Source organism: Trachurus japonicus, chromosome 14 (genome assembly GCF_045865225.1).
Source record: "Trachurus japonicus isolate A0001 chromosome 14, Traja_1.0".
NCBI classification, from domain to species: domain Eukaryota; kingdom Metazoa; phylum Chordata; class Actinopteri; order Carangiformes; family Carangidae; genus Trachurus; species Trachurus japonicus.
In genome coordinates, this window is record NC_140920.1 from 20,090,162 (window position 1) to 20,109,005 (window position 18,844).

General features: G+C 40.7%; 1 protein-coding gene across 2 annotated transcripts in view; it reads right to left on the minus strand.

Moving 5' to 3' along the window:
• Nucleotides 1–313: 313 nt before the first annotated feature.
• Nucleotides 314–18,844, minus strand: part of doc2b (double C2-like domains, beta) — a 112,943-nt gene continuing 94,412 nt past the window's right edge. Inside the window, exons 6-9 of one of the 2 annotated variants that reach the window (XM_085798287.1) lie at nt 10,377–10,534; nt 7,239–7,320; nt 4,795–4,891; nt 314–3,340 (exon numbers count right to left, since the gene is read on the minus strand). In XM_085798287.1, coding sequence (XP_085654413.1) covers nt 3,207–3,340; nt 4,795–4,891; nt 7,239–7,320; nt 10,377–10,534 — 471 coding nt within the window. In that variant the 3' untranslated portion in view covers nt 314–3,206. The remainder of the gene's footprint in view (nt 3,341–4,794; nt 4,892–7,238; nt 7,321–10,376; nt 10,535–18,844) is intronic. The other variant, XM_085798286.1, reaches the window with a different exon arrangement.

The window sequence follows — 18,844 nt, forward strand, 5'->3', positions numbered from 1 at the left end:
TCTGGCCCTCTCACCTCGGCCCTTCTCAGCGAAGCTTGCATCAATGCACGAGTGAACGACCGCAGCGACTCCAACGAGGGCCTGCTTTTGCCCTTTCAGCAGCAAACTTGAACTCCAGCAAGAACAGGCTGTTGTTGTAAACAATACATGCTTTTATTAGTAGTAGTATTTTTTATTTTTTTTATTTTGTGTGTATATTTGACGTAAACTTTCTGCTTTTAAAATTTTGCCCTTTTGACTTACAGCAGGTGCATTTCCATCTACAGTACGTTATAGCTGAAAACACTGCCTGCTGAGGTTTTTTTTTCTTTTTGTGGAAACTCATTTTCTGTAGTGTAAACAATAAGCTGCGCACACACACGCACACACACTCACACACACCACAGAGCTGCCCAATCCTGTGGTATTGTGGTTTGACAAGTGGTTTTTCACCAGGCAGGCCACCTACTGAACTTCCTGTTGCTGTCTCCACATTTCCCCCTCACTGCTGAAATTATCCACAGATCACATGAATTTCCAGGCGTGTATGCAGATCTGCTTTTACATCCATAAACCCCTTTTCAGCTGCTGAATAAACACAGGCTCACAGAGGCTGTTACGGGATCAGGCTTTTACTGCACTCGCTGTCTTTTCGCATTTGACTCGGTGGTGCCCTGTGAACTATGGAGGCCCAGAGATGTCACTGCAAAAGTAAAAAAAAGTGTTTACTTATATTGATATTTTAATAGAACTTGCAATATGAATTTATAAATCAAGTATTAATGCATCAATGAATACCTAGATTTAAAATCAGATTTACAAAAATTACATTCATTTACTTTGAAAAACTATTTGAAAAGAAAATTTAAAAATGGGGATAATAACTAGATATCCTCCTCAGTTTCCTGCTGCTTTTCCCCTATTTACTGATTCATTAGCTTATTTATTTGGCTTCTCCTTTTAATCTCACTGTGGCACTCAGAACTGATAAAACCAGGCTAAATCATCCCGATTGGCCATGGGATGTAACAAGCTCTCTGAGTGGTTGGAGATCTAACCAGTTATATCAGGTTTTAAAAGCACTGAAATGTCACAGAAACTAAAAAAAATTAGGAACTGTTTAGCTAAAAGGAAAAGAAAAAGAAGCCAGAGAAAGTAAATTGAAATGATCAAGAAATGTACTGTGTTCCCATTTAAAAAACTCTATCGGTTAGTCTTTCAAATTCCTTACTTGTCAATAAATGAATCAGTGTATTTACAGATGCTGATTAGATTAAACTCTAATCTTACATTTTATGAATTTTACATTACAATTCCTCTTTTTTCTGCCTTACAACATCAATTTAAGGAAATTATTTATTACTTTTCTTGTGACATCACTGGTCCTTTGTAAAATCAACCTGCATGGACATTACAACATTTTCATTTCCATTTCCTGTCATAAAATGTGTAAAAATCACTTGTGACCACAGACAGGCAGCCGGCCGATTGAATACAATACTGTGGCCTTGATTCATCCAAATTTGACTTGAACTTCAAAATGCATATGTGGGTTTGTTTTCCAGTGTTTTTTGCACTCTAGCACTTGATGTCAGGTGTTACCATACCAGGCAGCTCTGTGGTTCAGGAGTTACACTGAAAAATCAGTATATGATCGAATAGGAGAGTTAATGTTAGTTTGTCTGCACAGAGACACACAGGGATTTGATGTTCGCAAGGTCGTGACGAGTTGTTGTGTGTCGCCTTGAGGAGTTTAGGTAAAATTTGCTTATTGGTCAGAAACTGGTGGTGACGCGTGGTCCTGTAGTCATCAGTTCTTATGTCGAGTAACACCTCATACCCATAATGCCATTTTGTGGTTGTTTGGTGTCTTTGCGACAGCCTAACGGTGCCAAAGGACTGAAGGCCTCGGTTCACTTAAAACAAAATGCCTGTATCACCTAAAGGCTTCACTGTATCTGGGGGCTCATGTGATGACACCTCCTCTGCAAAAGGATAATTTCTCTCTGTCACAGTGAAAGTAAAACTGTAAACGTAGTCGCCTCCTTTGTGGTGACGACACAAGGCGAACTCTCAGTGTGGCGTTTTCATGGAGCCGATTCATGCAGAAGTTCTACGCATCTGTACGATTCACGGTGTCAAGGCTACAAACGGAGAAGACACAGTTTGAGTTGTTGTAGGAGATGGACCGGGGGAGGTAGTGTGATGCAACCAGGAGGAAGCTATGACCGCTGTGGAGACTCAGAAAGAGCTTTAACACTTTTACCCTTGGAGGTGGTCAGATCCTTCAAAATTACATTGGAAATACACAGAGTGAGAGCAACTGTACATTCTGTTTGATACAATCTGATCCCACATCACCACCATGATTACATTTAGTTTGGACATTACAGTATATTGTCATTGTTGCCTTTGCTTTAGGTGGACAGGAGTGATTACAGGTGCAGCTGCTGGAGGTCTGAAGAATTTTGTGGCCTTAATCAATAATAATTGTTTTAAGGGAGTTCTGTGTTCCTATGACTTTATTCATACCCAGACAAGTGAGTGAAACTGAAGGATAAATGCTTTGAGATTTTCCTGAAGAAACTTCTTGTTGCCGTGGGAGCCTACCAACACGATGAGTGAGTATGCAGCAGCTTTACAGCCATGATAAAAGTGCAACATCATTAAAATAAGTGTTCAATTCACTTACCCAGCTGCTCCTCTACGGCACTTAATATTAACTTCAAACAGACTGAAAGTGGGGAGATGTCTAGAGAGAGTGATAACTGTTCAAACTCCAGAGGTACGAAATGCTGCTACATTCATTGTTAGATCCTCTGTTTTTTTTAAGACCTAATTGATAAATTATTTAGGCTCTAATTAAATGGATAGCATTTGCTTCTTTTATCTTTACTTCATTGTAAAGCTCAAAAATTCACATTTGATTGAATTTCTCTTTAAAGAAAAACAAATGTGCAGCTGTGAAAAATCCTGTCGTATATGCGGGGGTGTGACTGATGGCTGAACACAAGCAAAAAGGTTTGGATCTTTTTTTTAGTTGAGCCCTGTTGAGAGGAAACAGATTCCCGAAGAGAAGAGTCACAGGTCGCTGTGGCCAAGGTGAGGAAAAACTTCAGGAGGAGAAGAAGAAGATGAAGAGCCGAGTGGGAGGAGTCAGGAATATGAAGGTAGGAGTCCTATCTGGTGCAGCCAGGGAGGAATGAGACAGGACAGGATGAGGCTTTTCAGTCATTCAAAGAGCCGGGTAATTCATTGGTCAACGTGTGCCAGCGCTCAATTTTCTTGTCCTTGTTTTTGAGGCAGTCAAACCAGTGTTTGAGCCTCTCTCCGTTTGCATTGATACCCAGAGACACACCACCTGAAAGAAAGACCGGCACGTGAGCACGTAGGAGGTTTTTACTGTGTCATTTCAGAAAATCACTGTAATATCTGAAAACTGCTGAAAACAAGAATCCAATTACAAATGGCACATTAGAGAGCTCTCTGCTTTATTTATAGTAAAACAAAAGAAGATTAAATCTAATCTAATTTTGGTTTAAAGTAATAATTTAAAGGGATAGTTCAACAAATTGGCCCATTGCCATAATCCCTATAGTTTTAGGAGTAGGTTCGTTACCTTTAATTGTTGGTGCAAGCTATTTTTAGAACGGTGGAGCAGAGCCGCCAGCTGCTCAGCTAACTCCATGGAGGCTAATGGGATTTCTTGGTTTCTCTCATCAAACTCATCAAATACAAAATCCAACAACTCCAAAACACAAGTTGTGACCTGCACATTCACCACGCTATGAGATAATCACAGAACGTTACGAGACAGAGTTGTTTTCGAGGCAAAATGCAGAGACTGCTTGCTGAAAAACTGCCCCCGACGGAAACGTGCATCGGCAGTTTTGTACGAATTTGCCTCAAAAACGACTCCGTCTCGTAAGGTTCCGTTTTCATCTCATAGCGTGGTGAATGTGCACAACAGCGTTTTGGAGTTGTTGGATTGTGTATTTGATGAGTTTGATGAGGAAAACCAAGAAATCCCATTAGCCTAGCGTAGTTCTGAGCAGCTTGTGGCTCTGCTCCACCGTTCTAAAAATAGCTTGCACCGACAATTAAAGCTAACAAATCTACTCCTAAAACTATAGGGATTATGGCCATGGGCCAATTTGCCAAAATGTTGAACTATCCCTTTAAGTGAGTTGAATCTTCATCCATTTTTATTTGGTGTGGTGCAGCTGAATTTCAACTTAAACTATGATTTAAAAACGTTTCTTTTAAAAAGTTAAACCTTGTTTGTGTAATTAAGCCTCGATTTACAAATGCTGAATCAATCAACAAGTATGAAAATATAATCATTATTAAACACATTATTGATGAGCTTATGAGGAGATTTAAATGTGCTCAGAATAGAAAACATAACACTGAGCAAGAACTTGTGTTCAGATCAGCTCAGGTGAGACTGTTGTATCAACAGAGACTAAACAGCAGCCAAAGAGCAGTTTTAATGCATGTATTCATTTAATGATTTATGAATGTATTACTCACTGACAACAGGTCAGTTAATATGATATTAAATAGAGTAATGAAGTAAGGGTGTGTTTTGAATGAATAATGATGTCGTCTGAAAAAGGAACATCAGTGATACTTTTTAATCCTCTTTTATCTCTCACTTCTGTTGCATTGATTCAGAATTTATATATATATATATATATATATATATATATACACACACATATACATATACATATACATATATATACACCGGTGTATATATATTCTGTCTGTCTCCTGACTGCTGTGTCTGCTCTCTCTTTTAAAGGTGCTTACCTATGAAGTCGTTGGACTTCCCGATGTCATAGTCCCACACAGTCACCTCCAAGGTCTTTTTGGTGAGGTCTGCATATTTAATGTCGTAACAGAACTCCTACAGAGAAGAGAAACAGTAGAAAATGTGAGCTCCAGTTGTGCCTCTCTCCAGTATGATCACATACAATTACAATTACACATCTCATCTTTTCGGATCACCACGGTGGAAGGAGTTGTTGTAGGTTTAAAGGTCTTGAACGTGTTGAATTATGAGTCTGATTCTGGTTCAGCACTTTCACAACAAAACACCCCTCTGCACGGTTTTTGGGTTTGCCACACAATCATCATTACAACCCTGAATGCAACTGACATTTGTTTTATTTCCCAGTGTAATTGATTCACATAATTCTCAGCGCCTCATTGAGTTTTAATTTTTTTTGTTGGTGCCTAAAATAACATGCAGGCTAATGACTGCTGCGTTTCCCCATTCTCTGAGATCAGGATCAGGACCGTCGCACAGACTCGTTCAGTTCACTACCTGTGGCAGAAGTACAGTAAGATTGGAAATGAAATGTGAATCACAATCCAGGGTACATTAGCAGAATGGCAGTGTGATCAATAAAGCAATCAAACAAGCATTTTTTTTTTTTTTACATCAATTTGCAGTGTGCAGAGTGGAAGCATTTATTCTGCATTTCAATTTGAGGTTCAATCAGGGTTGCTGCTCCACCTTAATGAAATCAATGCTTTGATATGGAGGAAGCCCCCCTGCTGCTCATCTCTGGCAGAAAGGCCAAGAGGTGACAGAGGAATACGGGTGCAAAAAATGTCAGAGGAAATGTCAAACCGCTGGCCTGCGTGAGCGTTTGGCCGGGCCCATCCCCTCGTATACAGGCGGACACTTCCGAGCCAAGCTGCCCTGTGCCATGAGGCACCGAGGGGCCTGAACAGCATTGAAAACATGTTTGGCATCCTCTCTGCAAAACATGGCTGGGTCCTAAGAGGAGTCTGGCAGTGCATTTCTTGTTCCAACATATTTACAATCAATCATTTTTGTTTTCAAGTAGTTGTTTGGCTCTGAAGCTCAGCTGCTCTGGAAACTAAAAGATGCTAAAACACTCTGTATAGTTAGTGATAATTTTAGCATTTTATCATCCAGCAGTTAGGTGGGTTTGTCACATTGAGCGGCACATCACATGTGGTAATCTCCTCCCATTGTTAAAGGTGAGATATTGATGCCTGCAGCTTTAATGCTCCTGGAAATCTACACAGAGTTTTTCATTTTGTACTAGTCATCAAATATTCACAAAGGGAAGAGCATCAATCAAGGATAAAAACAAAAACCTTCAGGTATAAGAGACAAAGACTCAGCTCATCTCCTCAGTCTGAACTGTATGGGTGCGGTCTGTTGGATGTTGGCATGGCAACATGAGAGACAACCCCACAACTATCGTCATGTTTTGATTCCAGTGTTAAAGAAAGAGAAACCTTTCCCCAGGTGACGGAAATGCCAGAAAACAGAAACATTGAACAAAAAAAACCAGCTGTTTAAACTGTGGAAATATGTGTGTTCATATAGAACCACACCAATCTTAGTAGAGACTTCATCAAGAGATCAACTAAAAAGATGTCATTTCATCTTAAGCTTCATTCTAACATAGGTCCTCAGATGTTTTTAAGGCAGTTTCTATCAACATCTCACCACCCCGGTCTTCACTCCACTCCCCCTATTGCTGCAGCAGATGTTCCTGCCAGTCCACAGCTGCATCACTTTATTAAAAAGCCTGGCCAGCTTAGATTTGCACCTCTCCTCCATACCTCTTGCAAGCTTTAACATTTGGTGTGAATTCGTCTGAGGTGCTGGTATTGATTGTTGGGGACTCATTAGGAACAAAGGTTCTGCTTTGTGAATCCTTTTGGTTTTTAGAAATAGAGCAGTTTGATCTGATGCCTCCATATTTGTTATTCCTGACTTCTCATGTTTTGCCTGTGACATCTTGTTATTCTGGTCACAACAGGGCCATGGCCAGTTAACACTGAAGTCTACTGGACAAGTTTTCAAAGATAATGCAAAAAAAAAAAAACCTACATTAAAAAATCTGATCTAGAAAGGAATCAATATTTACTGGTTTGAAGTTGCTTCTCCTTTCGCTGAACAGTGAGCTAGGCTGTAACATTTAAAGAAGAAGATGCAGCTCAGCGCGGCAAAACGCCTGACCAGCATCTACAGTGACAAACACTGAGCTGAGGACGACTTTAGTGACATGTTCTACCAAAAAAAAAAAAAATCCACCCAGTGATGAAGTAAGAAAAATGTGCTTCTGTTCAATGTGACAGCCGAGGCCTCTGAATGGCTTTTTGTATGTCCCGGGGTTATGGAGGTTGCTCGGCGTAAAAAGCATCAAGACAAACCATCAAGTTACAGTAGGTAAAAAGAAAAATAGCACAGTAGATGTGGTTTATACCTCGTTGAACTCAGGATTGAGCGTCTTCTTCTTCACAGCAGTCTTGTGCTTTGACTTTTTGTTCTCGTCAGGCTTCAGGTATCTGTAGGAGAGCAGAGCAGGATAAAAGAAGGAGGAAGGCTTATTACTCTTGAATGGCACTGGACTCAATGTTTTTACGGTGTACCTTTTGTGGAGAGGGCAGCAAGAAGAAAATACTCTGCATCGTCTGATGGAAATTATGTGAATTGAATCTCTTCAATGTAAAGGCGTCATTTATAGTTTTTCTCCGCAGCTGTTATTGTTCTGTCCTCCAGAGGGTGCTGTGGTACAGCCCTACGTTCAGCCACTGCTGCATTTCAATACACACACTACATCACATTACCACCTTCTCTGACTTCACCTGTGCCTTTATTAAAGACATTTCTTTTCCAGTCAGTAACACACAGATGCTGCTCTGTCATTGCTTCTTCTCCTGGAAGATTGACGTTCAATACACATGTTTAATGATAAACTTTTTTTTTTTTTTGTCTATTTTTGATGAGATTACAGAGGTAAAAGACATCTCACCTCATAACAGTGAGTCGTTTCCAGTGTCAGCTGATACTCCCACTGCATCACAGCGCTGCAGATAAGCAGTTTGTAGCTCACATAAAACCTAAATCTTTAGTCAATATGAGGTTTTATGGGTTTGTTCTAGTCGAATTTTATTATCTTTACAAAGTTACTGAGTGTTCTCCCCTGTGCTCCTTTCTGTTAATGGCTCTCATTTTAGACATTTGTGAGGAAGCCAGAGTCAGACGACTCTCACACTAATGCAGTTTTACAGCCCTGCAATACATCTTATGGTCACAGTGGTTCAAATGTGCCCTTTTTATTTCATTTTTATTCATGATGATTTGAGAGGCTTTAATTTACAGTGTTGAGGGGCTGCAATGTGTTATACAGAGAGGCTGTCAATACCTTGACTGACACAGGTGTAAATGGGATTGATTGAGAAAAATCTCTCGGTAAAATGCAAGAATTTCAACATTGCATAGTTTAGTAAATGCCTAAATCTACATCTACAGCTGTTTCAATAGATGGATGGATGGATGAACGGACAGACCGACACTCTCTCTCACAGTCCTTTTCAAAATAAAGGTGGATTAAAGGTAGATAGATACATTTTTTAAATAATATAAATTTGGTGGTACGGTAATAATGATAAAATAAAGAACAAGAAGCAGAAGAAGAGGATGGACTATCAAGTATGTGTGCGTGTGTGTATATCCTATATATACTTTAACCTTTGCAAAGTTACAGTATGATACAGATGTGTCCAAGTTACCACTTCACGAGTTGGAGTTTGCATTCACTGCAGTGTGTGAGTCAGCGGTGAAAACATATTGTTGGTGCCGCTGTTGCTCCGGGTGCAGGCATACAGTAGTAGGTGCTTATGAATGTACAACCAATGTGTGTGTGTGTGTGTGTTGGACCTTTGTTTCTGCTCTGCCTTAATAAAAGATGCAGAAGCTAGCCTCTGCCTACTGTATATCAAACCCAGTGTAATAGATGTTGTTCAGCGCCTCAGTTCATTGGCAAAAAAACAAAAACAAAAAACACAGCAGTTTTGGGGCAATAATGTTCATTCTGATGTGAAATATTTCAATCCAGTCAGCAATTACAGTGACTCCTTACACCCCTGTTTCATTTTTTTTTATGTGCTCGCTGGACCCACACTGGCTTCAATTACCCAAGGTAATGCAGAGACTTAGAGGGGGGCTAAGTGGGTTGTTATTTGGAAACTTACCCCAAGGGGGGAGGGGGCTGCGATTGTGGTTGATGAGGATATTGCGGCGAACCTAATTGTTGTCATGTAATAGGACAACTGACCTCCAGGCAAGACCTGGGATGCAAACAATCCTATTGTGCGAAACTGTGTTTTCAAATGTTATTTCCCTGCATGAATCACAGTTGTGTCGCCTTCATTCAGCAGCTGTGCACTGAAACCCTATACTCCATCTTTATAGAGATCTTTACATCTAAGCTTGATGCACTCGTTATGAACGACGAAGCCATTAAGGAGGGGATTTACATTTACGTTTTCACCACCATCCTCTGACTAATGTGTCTCTTCGTACGGTAGATGCATTTTAAGATCTTCCTGACATTACCAGCACAATAGAGCGAAACATTTTTCTGTTCAGGTGACAGCTCTGACTCGATGCATCAGATAGAGTCTTGCTAGACATGGGCTGGTGAAAGAGGAGAAGCCAATCCCGTCTCTCTGACATGAGTACACACTTCCTTTATTCCTTCACACATGAGCCAGTCAGTAAATCTCTTATCTGTCCGCGTGTCCTTCAAGCTTCGGGGAGATTTTCTCAACCTCAAACTGTTGGAAAATTGTTGCCAGCCCCTCTCCCTCCCAAAACGAGTTGTGCTTTTGTTCTCGAGGTGCGCACAGCAGAGTCAGAAATTAATTGCACTTTCATTGCTCAGCCAGATGAAAGACTTGGGAAATGTTCAGGTGTGATAAATAGGACACTCTCACGTCAAATTGCAGGCGCGTGAATGGCCTCCTGTGCTGTGTGTCTTTCATGCTGCTGATAATCACAGTTAGTTTACCTCCTTTCTGCTAAAACATCAGCCCTGCCAGATAATCCATTTCAGCACTTTTGCATCGCGTTGTACATCCTCTAAAAATAGCATAATTATGACAAGCATTTGCTGTGTTGGAGGAGAAATGTCCGTTGAGAGGAATCAATGGACAGGTTGTTTTAGGTGATGATGTTCAGGGTTTATGCACCTTTTACAAAATCTAAACCAATGCCTTTTTTTTTTCTTAAATAAAGACCTCAATAAATAAGAACTCTTTTACACAGACTTTTGTTTTGTTATCCTGTAAATTTTTGTAGTAAACAGCAATAAAAGATCTAAACACCTAATTACTTAACTAACATAACTATTACTTCCTATTAAAGCTAAACATTTTCTGAATCATTTGACGGAGATCTAATAGTTTTCAGATAATCATAACATGTTTTTTATTGCGCACACTTTCTGGTTGTTTTTGTGTCTCTGATACTTATCGCCTTCTGACTTTAGTGTGAGGAGAGCAGGCTGGGCCAATCTGTTTCTGTTACTGAAAGTGTTTTCTTTGCGTACAATACTGACGTTTTGACATAGGGGTCTGAGAAGCCGTTGGCGTCCATGGCGGCAAGGTGAGCGCAGCGTATGATGCCCACCACCAGGCAAGACTTCTGGGTGTTGTACTTGAGAGAAATCATGATGCGTCCTCGCTCCTCCAGGGATTTATCTTCTGTCTTGTTGACCTACAGTGACAAAAATGACAAGGTATGGGAATAATGACCAGCTCCTGTAACCAACACTGATGTCCAGGCTTCCCCTCAGGCGCACACACACAGACACTAATACACACACACACACACACGAGTGTCAATCTCAGCTGACATTTCTCCTTAATCACCATTATCATTTGGAAGATAACCAACGCTTCAGTTTGCAAAATGATATTAATCCATGTTGACAGCAAAAATTCTTATTTTATTCCCACTATGTTTGTTTTTGTGCTGTCTTTTGTGCTGTTTGTGTTAAAGTTTGTGGGTGTCATTAAAGTCTGCTGAAGCTTCACTGCTTCGTCTTTCTGCCTTCTCAGCAGTTGTGTCTTGAAAATCAGCCAAACACTGATTGGCTGATTGATGCCACCTCCGCTGTAGATGGAGAGTTAATAGTCTCATCAAAATTAATTTGCCATGTTCTTTAGGGACAAGATAAACATCTGAACTGACACAAGAACCGTGTGTCAAGAGCACAAGTCTGTTTTCCTTCCAAATGCAACAGCTGCACGAGATGTTCAGGGCCTGACTGGTGAATTCAAACTTTCTGTTTGAATGTGACCTGACTCAAATTAAAGGTCCCCTACAGTGTAAAGCGAAATGTCCATACAGTATGTAGTTTGATTATAAAAAAGGTTGAGGTGCTATATCAATACTGTTGGAAGTATCAAAGCCTCAGTCCACAGAGAAATGCATACTGCCTGTATTCAGAAACCGAGCCTTAAAACCATTAATCAGGACTTCCTGTAACTTTGTGATGTCACAACAGAGCCCAAGTACATTTCACTTACAGATAAAGTGAGACAGCAATTGTCTGGATTACAGTATGTGAAGGGAAACAATAAATAAAAACGAAGCAGTTCACGTTACTTTTCTCTACCGTGTTGGTTATATCGGTATATAATCGTTCATTACTCATAATCGAGGTAAAAAGTTTAATACTATGGACTTTTATTAGATATACTATTATATAACCTGGTTAAAATTGCACATACGCATTCATGCACAGCACTGGTTAGGGCACATAAATAAATAAATAAACATTGTGTGCCTGAAGCCAAGGTAAAAATCAAACCATAATGATCATGACCTAACCTTAAACAAATGCTGTGAAAGTCAAAACAGTTTATTGATACCGCAGCGTTGGAGGGAGCCGCAGCCAGTCACCTATCAAAGATCACAGGATTATCCTCATTGTGCAAACATCCAAAAATGGCTGCTAAGACACGGTCATGCCCAGCACAACAATGACAGATGCAATGGCTGGTGGTCAAGCTAGCATCCATTAGAGGTCAGTATACTGAAGATGCATGCAAACAAGGAGCATCAGATGTTGAGAGATATTGATTCCACCCCAGTGTCGTTTAATTGACGTCTATTTTTATTCATGCTCATTGTGACGAAATGCCACTGAGCTATCTGAGCTTTGTGTTTTTTTTTCCCACTGCTGTGCCCTGCAACTTATAAATGCAATTTACCAGCAACTCTCCTGCAGTTGCTGATTGCGTGAATATGCACTGGGCTTTTCCCCATGCCTCAGCATTCATTTCTTATACAGTATAGACCACCCATATCAGCAATAGCAAATGCCCAGAGGCTTAACAACTTCAAGCTTATGAAGGGCTACTTGGAAATGCATGGCCCAGTGAAAATGTGAGCATTAGGACCGAGAGTTCTTTCAATTTGGATTGTGCCGTTTCAAATTGATATTCATTGGGGTTTTCTGTCTCATTCGTCTCCTCTGTCTCATTTATGACAAACTGCAAATGACTTCACATTGGAGCTAAACTATAAAGTTAAACTTAGGAGACATATACTACTAGGAAAAGTGGGTTAATTCAGTTTGTTTTGATGTAGATTTGCAAAGTTATAAAGCAAGACATGACTTCAAAAAATACCACTGATGATTCCCCCACAACTTCCTATTGTACGTTAGAGCACATAATCCTTTTAAGATTTTTAAACATGTCTGACTTTGGGCCCCCCAGTGGGAGAAAGGGCTGCCTTAATCCCAGTAGATCTGAACATGGTGCCAAACCCCACGGTTTTTCAGCACCAGTACAGTAGCCTAAAAGAGTACTGCACTGATTTAGCATTACAACACTGTTAGATTCACAACGGGCATACAATCAAAATCGATGCAGCAAAACCAGAAATGAGAAGCAGGCTACAGCTCACTTCTTTTTTATAATCTTTCTCAAACTTGTATTCTTCAGCCACCACAGACACATCACTCAAGACAATTTATCAGTCTTTGCACATCTCGCTCTGGTGTAACAAAAGCCTTTATAACCTTTTTCCCCTTACACATGCTATACTTCTCACCAAGATCTGAAAAAAGATTTTGAGATGTGTAAAATCAGTGCAGTTGAAACTGTATGTCTTGGGTTTGGCCCAACCCTGGTTTTTCCATTTATAACAAGAGGGAAATGGAAACATACAATGTTTTGCATCCTTGGATATGTTATGAGAAGTTGGTAGTGGGCAATGGTGAACATAGTAGAGCATTAAGCAGCTTATGAGCCTGATGTTTCCCTCAGGAGTTGGTAGAGACCCAAAAAAGAGCAAAAAAGAAAATCTCATTCTAAAGTAGAATACCAGTACCAACCAGACAAACACAATCTACTGGTTGGTCTTTAACACTTTCCCATCAGGTCTTGAGAGCACCAGTGGAACTAGTACATGCCCAGGGATATATGCACTGCAATATATCCGATACAATACAATATGATACAAATTACTTTATCAATCTCCAAAGGGAAATTAACTTGTCTCTATGTCTCTTTTATAGAGGAGGCCCCATAAAAGGAGATAATGTACCTCTTTAACTGCACTGGGAACTTTGTTGTTGCAGCACTGAAGTTGTACTTTCTAAAAATGCTGAAAAATGGTAAATGTAATCAAGAGGTGCAATATGGGCGGTCTTTTTCTCTTGATGTTACAATACGTAGATCTTGCAAAACAGCATCCTCTTTAGTTTTTAAAGCCAAAAACACATTTTCTAGTTGTGAAAGGTAATTATGCCAAAAACAGTTCAAGGGATGCCAGGTATTCTGCTGTTTGTAACTTGCATACACCTCAAACCGACTGAATACCCATATACATGAATGGAGGCCTATGATTTGCTGTACCACAATCTACTCTTTCATATAATCATCATCAGCTGCCTATACTTCTTTGTAAAACAGCAACATCTAAAAACACCCTCAAAGTTCAGAGACAAAATTCAAATAACAAAATGAAGACGATAAACATGCAGAAATTGCCTCTGCAGCAACAGAACTCCGTCTCCTCGTCTCCTTCACAGTCCTGCACTGTCTGTCGAAAACAGGGCTCAACTCTCCGTCCAGCAGTGTCCACAGCAGGGTATTAATCAGATATCTACAGGGAGCCGACTCTCTCTACGCGAATCACAGATGACTTTTGCAAGACGTCTCACTGGACTTGTGGACTTGCCGTCCATTTCATCTGGCATGCCGACATGTTTCAGATGCCCACTCACTTTAGTGTCAAATCTATTTAGTTGTGTCTGTTCGTCTGCTGTTTGTCCAAGTTTGAGACAACCCTCTGTTGCCTCTGTCTCCTTTAACAAGATGCACTTTGGGAAGTGTGTGACAAACCAAGAGGCTGACAGGAAAACAAGAGTATGAAGATGCAGAGTGAGCGAGGAAGTAGAAACCTCAGGCTTCCTGCACGGTATCAAGGTCGGCGTATCTGACAAGTGCAGACTTCCTAACAGCAATGCCAGCAGTGCCTTCTTTTCTATACACCATTCATTTTCCCCAGCTTGCCTTCCTTCTCTAATTGCAGATTTTTTTTTTCAAACTGGCATGTAAACAACATACATCAACCGGGGACACATTCGGGACTAAGACTCAAATGATCACCACATAACATCATCAACAACGGATACAAAGACATAAATTGCCTGCGACCGTATGGCCTCAGCTCGTCACAGACCAAGGCCTGCTCTCTTTTTCCTATCTCCATCAACATAAAATCAACTTACATAAGCAAATACACTACTGCGCAGTAGTGTTTGCTTAACATTTTCCAGCTAATTGTACCATTGCCTGGGGGAAAACTCAATTAAGATTGGCTAGAGGATGTCCATTAATTAAATTAAGCGCACAGTACAACCGGACACCTGCGATGTGACTGTCTGAACATCATTCTGAATGAATGCAGTCACAGACAGGAGTGAGATCTACATCGCTCTGTCTGCCTGCTTCATTGTTTTCTGCTCACAACAGAGGCAGCAAACAAACATTAACATTATTCCAAATGTATTGACTCGGTTCCAGGTATTAGTCATCCCCTTAGGGGGCTTACAATGAAAACAGTGACATTACCAGGAGCAAGGTCAGGTAATATCCCAGGATGACGGGGGTAGTTCCTTTGACTGGTCCAGGTTACTGAGCCATTGATCAATTCTAATTTTCAAAGGTACAGATCAAAGTGCGTAGCCTTCACTTAGAGCCACAGGTGTCTCTGTCTTTGTTCATCTGAGTGCTAAAGCCTAACAATGCGAAATACAAAATCCTGACTCACTCAAAGGAGCACAGGTCGTCTTCTCCTGTGTCATGACTGAGTCGCTATGAGATGACGCGTGGGCGGCTCAAGATACAAAACAGTAAGCTGGGCCAAAACGCATCTCCTGCCAGCAGCCTGGTAGGGATTCCCGAGTGCCCCACCGTTGTCTGAGAGGTGTTGATCTGACTGTTGTGCTGATGCAAGGGAAGAGGCAGTGGCTAACAGGGCACTGGCATTCACTCACAAACATATCCCACACAGAGGAGACAGAAAAAGTAGTGCTGATAACAGTGGAGGTTAAATCAGATAAGGGGACCAGGTGCTCAGGACTTTTTGGGGGCTCTATGAAAGAATATCGCTGCAGCATCACCATCTTGTTTTCAAATAAAACACAAATAAAACTCAAGTTTTAGGCCTGTGGGTGCTCAGATGTTTATTACAGCCCTCAAAACATGGAGCAAACAACTTCTTTTGAGTAGCTTTGTTTAATATTTGCACCTTTAAAACCCCTGGAAATCTAATATTAAATATTATTGTCAAGGTAAGAATGAAGTTAACAACATCAATTCATCAGGTCTGTCACACTGTGACTCTGGCACTGCTTAACTTAAATGGTGTACAGACACATACAATGCTAATGTTACATCAGTGTTGTTGATTTTACCAACAGTCTCACACATTTTCATGATGCAGCAGATGATGGCCATCATTTAAAAGTCCTGCAGCAACGAATTCATTGAACTTTTTTTTATTTTTTATTTTTCACCACTTGTCTGTTATCAGTGCATATAATGTGCAGATAATAACGTATGACAGTATGGTGTCTCGTATCATAGGGGAGTTAGAGGAGTATGAATAAGAAATGGGATCAGGCGTTAATGTCACACTTCTGCATCATCCACAGAATGTTAATGTCAGTGGTTGGCATCACATTGTTTTACAGACTTTGCCCTACCTCCTTGGAATTATGTTCATATTACAACTAAATTGCAACAATGAATATGTTTTGTGAGGAAAGTTTTCACTGGGTGGATTACACTGAAAGGCAAAACTTTTTTGAATGAAGCACTACATTTATTAACAGCAGTGGAGTTGCCATTGACTCCCTTTCACATACCAGTGATGAAGAACTTCAGGAGCACAATAATCAGGAGCTGCTAGAATCATTATCTCTATATAATCAATTGATCACATAACTACTTGGATGAAAAAGTGGTCACGTAGAGCAACAAACCTAGAGATAATGATCACCCTGTATCTCTGTGGAGATTTATGGTGTCTTGGAGCTCATCGCTTATTCTGGTTCATCTTCACTGTTCAGTGAGGAAAAAGCAAAGAAATAACCACAGTATGCAATCTGCCCGACACCAAGTGGCAGCCAGAGGCAAGGTTGGTGACTTGCAGGTACTGTACTGTAAACATACTGAAACATTAAGGAGCTAACAAATCAGATATTTTCCTCACGAGTTAGTGGAGCCCAACCAAAGGCTGAAGGGAGAGCCAGGCCAGAGCCACAACTCCAGATAATTGCTAACTTTGTTCTGTAACTGCTGGATGTGTAAACATCGGCTTCCAAGCACTTTATATGGTAATAACGGGTTTATGTTTTAGCTTCTGGCCTGGTGATCATCTTCAATGGACCTAGGCCTAAGAGAAGTTTTTGCTAATGCTAAATAAAAGCTGCGGGGTTATTGTTGTAAATATTATCTGGGGGCCATACTTTCACGGTTTCATTACTTGCCAACTTTTGTTTCTATGGACCTTCTGGAAGTTTTAGATGGATTGACCAACATCATCACCCTACCTATACACTACAATAACCTGTTATGGGCTGTTCCTGAACTATTCAGCTGCACAGTAATGCTATTGTTGATGCTGGGCTTCCAGGGCAAAGAAAACAACAACACGGCCCTGTACGCATTATAATTCAAGTGTTTTCAAAACAAAAACTAAAGCTACCGTTTTCACGATGAGTAATAAAATTGCGGTCATCTTTTACATCTAAACCTCCCGTTGTCGGACTGAGCCTTGGAAACAGAAATGTAATACACAGTGTGACACCGAGCCAAGATTTATCCCCAGATGGCTGCTGGCTCTCACACTGCTCGGGCCCACTTGCTGTTTTGTGGTGCCAGTGCTGGTGGCGGATCCAGAGTCCAGACTGGCTGACACATCCATTAGATAGACATGGTTGAGTGACCACAGTGATAGCAAGGACACAGCTGTCCGGGCAAGTTGGGATTACCTTGGGATTACCAAAACACACAAACAGTTCCTCTGACATTCAAAGGCCTTTGTGTCAGCATGTGTAGACTTTTCACCTTTATGCTGGTAACTATAGTGACAATGGAGACAGTATCTTGGTTGAGTCTGAGCCTGTTTCTTAAGAGTTTGGTCCCTTCATACATGCGTTTTTTTTGCAAATTAATCGGTCCTCATCTGGGTGGTGCATGAATAAACTTGAAAAATCATAGGGTTCAGAGAGGTTTGAGTAATAAATGGATTTTAAAAAATGACATAAATTTAGTAGAAATGTCTTCAGGTTACATCTGTTTCCTGCATTTCTCCAGCTACTATACTTCAGCTTGTGACAGGTCTGATCCACAGGTGTATAAGCCAACTGACTTGTTTATGAGCTGAGCAAGCCAATCAAAGTGCTTCTCTGCCAGGCCAAAACCATCAATAAGACGGGGGGCCCTGCTAGCCGCTGGATGAGATGATTAAATGGTCGATGCTCTATTCTCCCCAGCACGGCGAAACAACATCCTGTGTTCAAACAGAACTCCTTATCCACTACTTCAAGAGCAAGCAGAGCAGAACGCTTCCTGCCTTGAGCTCTCTCTCTGTAACCAGCTCCACTTTGCCTTGAAGCATTTCTATGAGAAAATGACCAAACTGTGCTTTAATACTCTCTCTTGCGGGCGTGAGACGTGTGACAGGGTGGTCCAAAATATAGCAAAACAACCTGACTGAAACAGACCAGACAACCCATAAAAAAAACAGTTACTGACTTTGACACATATATCTGCTCTACAGCTCCTGCGTGCTGTGACGTTCTGAGCTACAAGACCTACTGAAACACCCTTCTTCTTCTTTTTCTTCTTACTAAAAAAAAGAAAAAGCAGTGATATAAGAATTAAAGAACATGTGTATCCCTTTTATACAGTAGATACCTGTTAAAAAGCTTCTGGCTGTGGCTTCAAGCAGGTTCTGGCCTCAGTTCTCCAAACCATTTTTTCACATTTAGTCACAGTGAAGGCACAAATTCAGTCATGCGCGTCATGTAATTCACTGTCACGATGAGCTTTTTCGTGGTGTAAACACACTATGAAAATACTTGTGAGTCACGTATCAAAGGTTCACAGATGTAACACCGCAAACTGTAAACTGCTTTACCAACTAGTCATGATTTCAGACAAAGAAATAAATCAAGATCAAGACGATGCTCTGTTACTCTGTAATTATTGTACGGCATTTGAAAAGTGGTCATTTCGAAAGCTTACTAACATCAAACAAACCTGGACAAGATCGTAGCCCTAAGCGATGAAGGCACCAAGGATGTTCGATACCAGTTGCGCGCAGGCATATTTTGTATTTTTGGATGCTATTTCACACTCCCACATAGAGAACAAAGCATATGAGGAGAGCAACAGGAATTTGTCTCTCCAAACCCAAGGCAGTGCTCTATTCTCCAAATATGGATGGGCCAGAATTACACTGTATTATTCTGTTTAAACCATAAGCTGTGTGGGC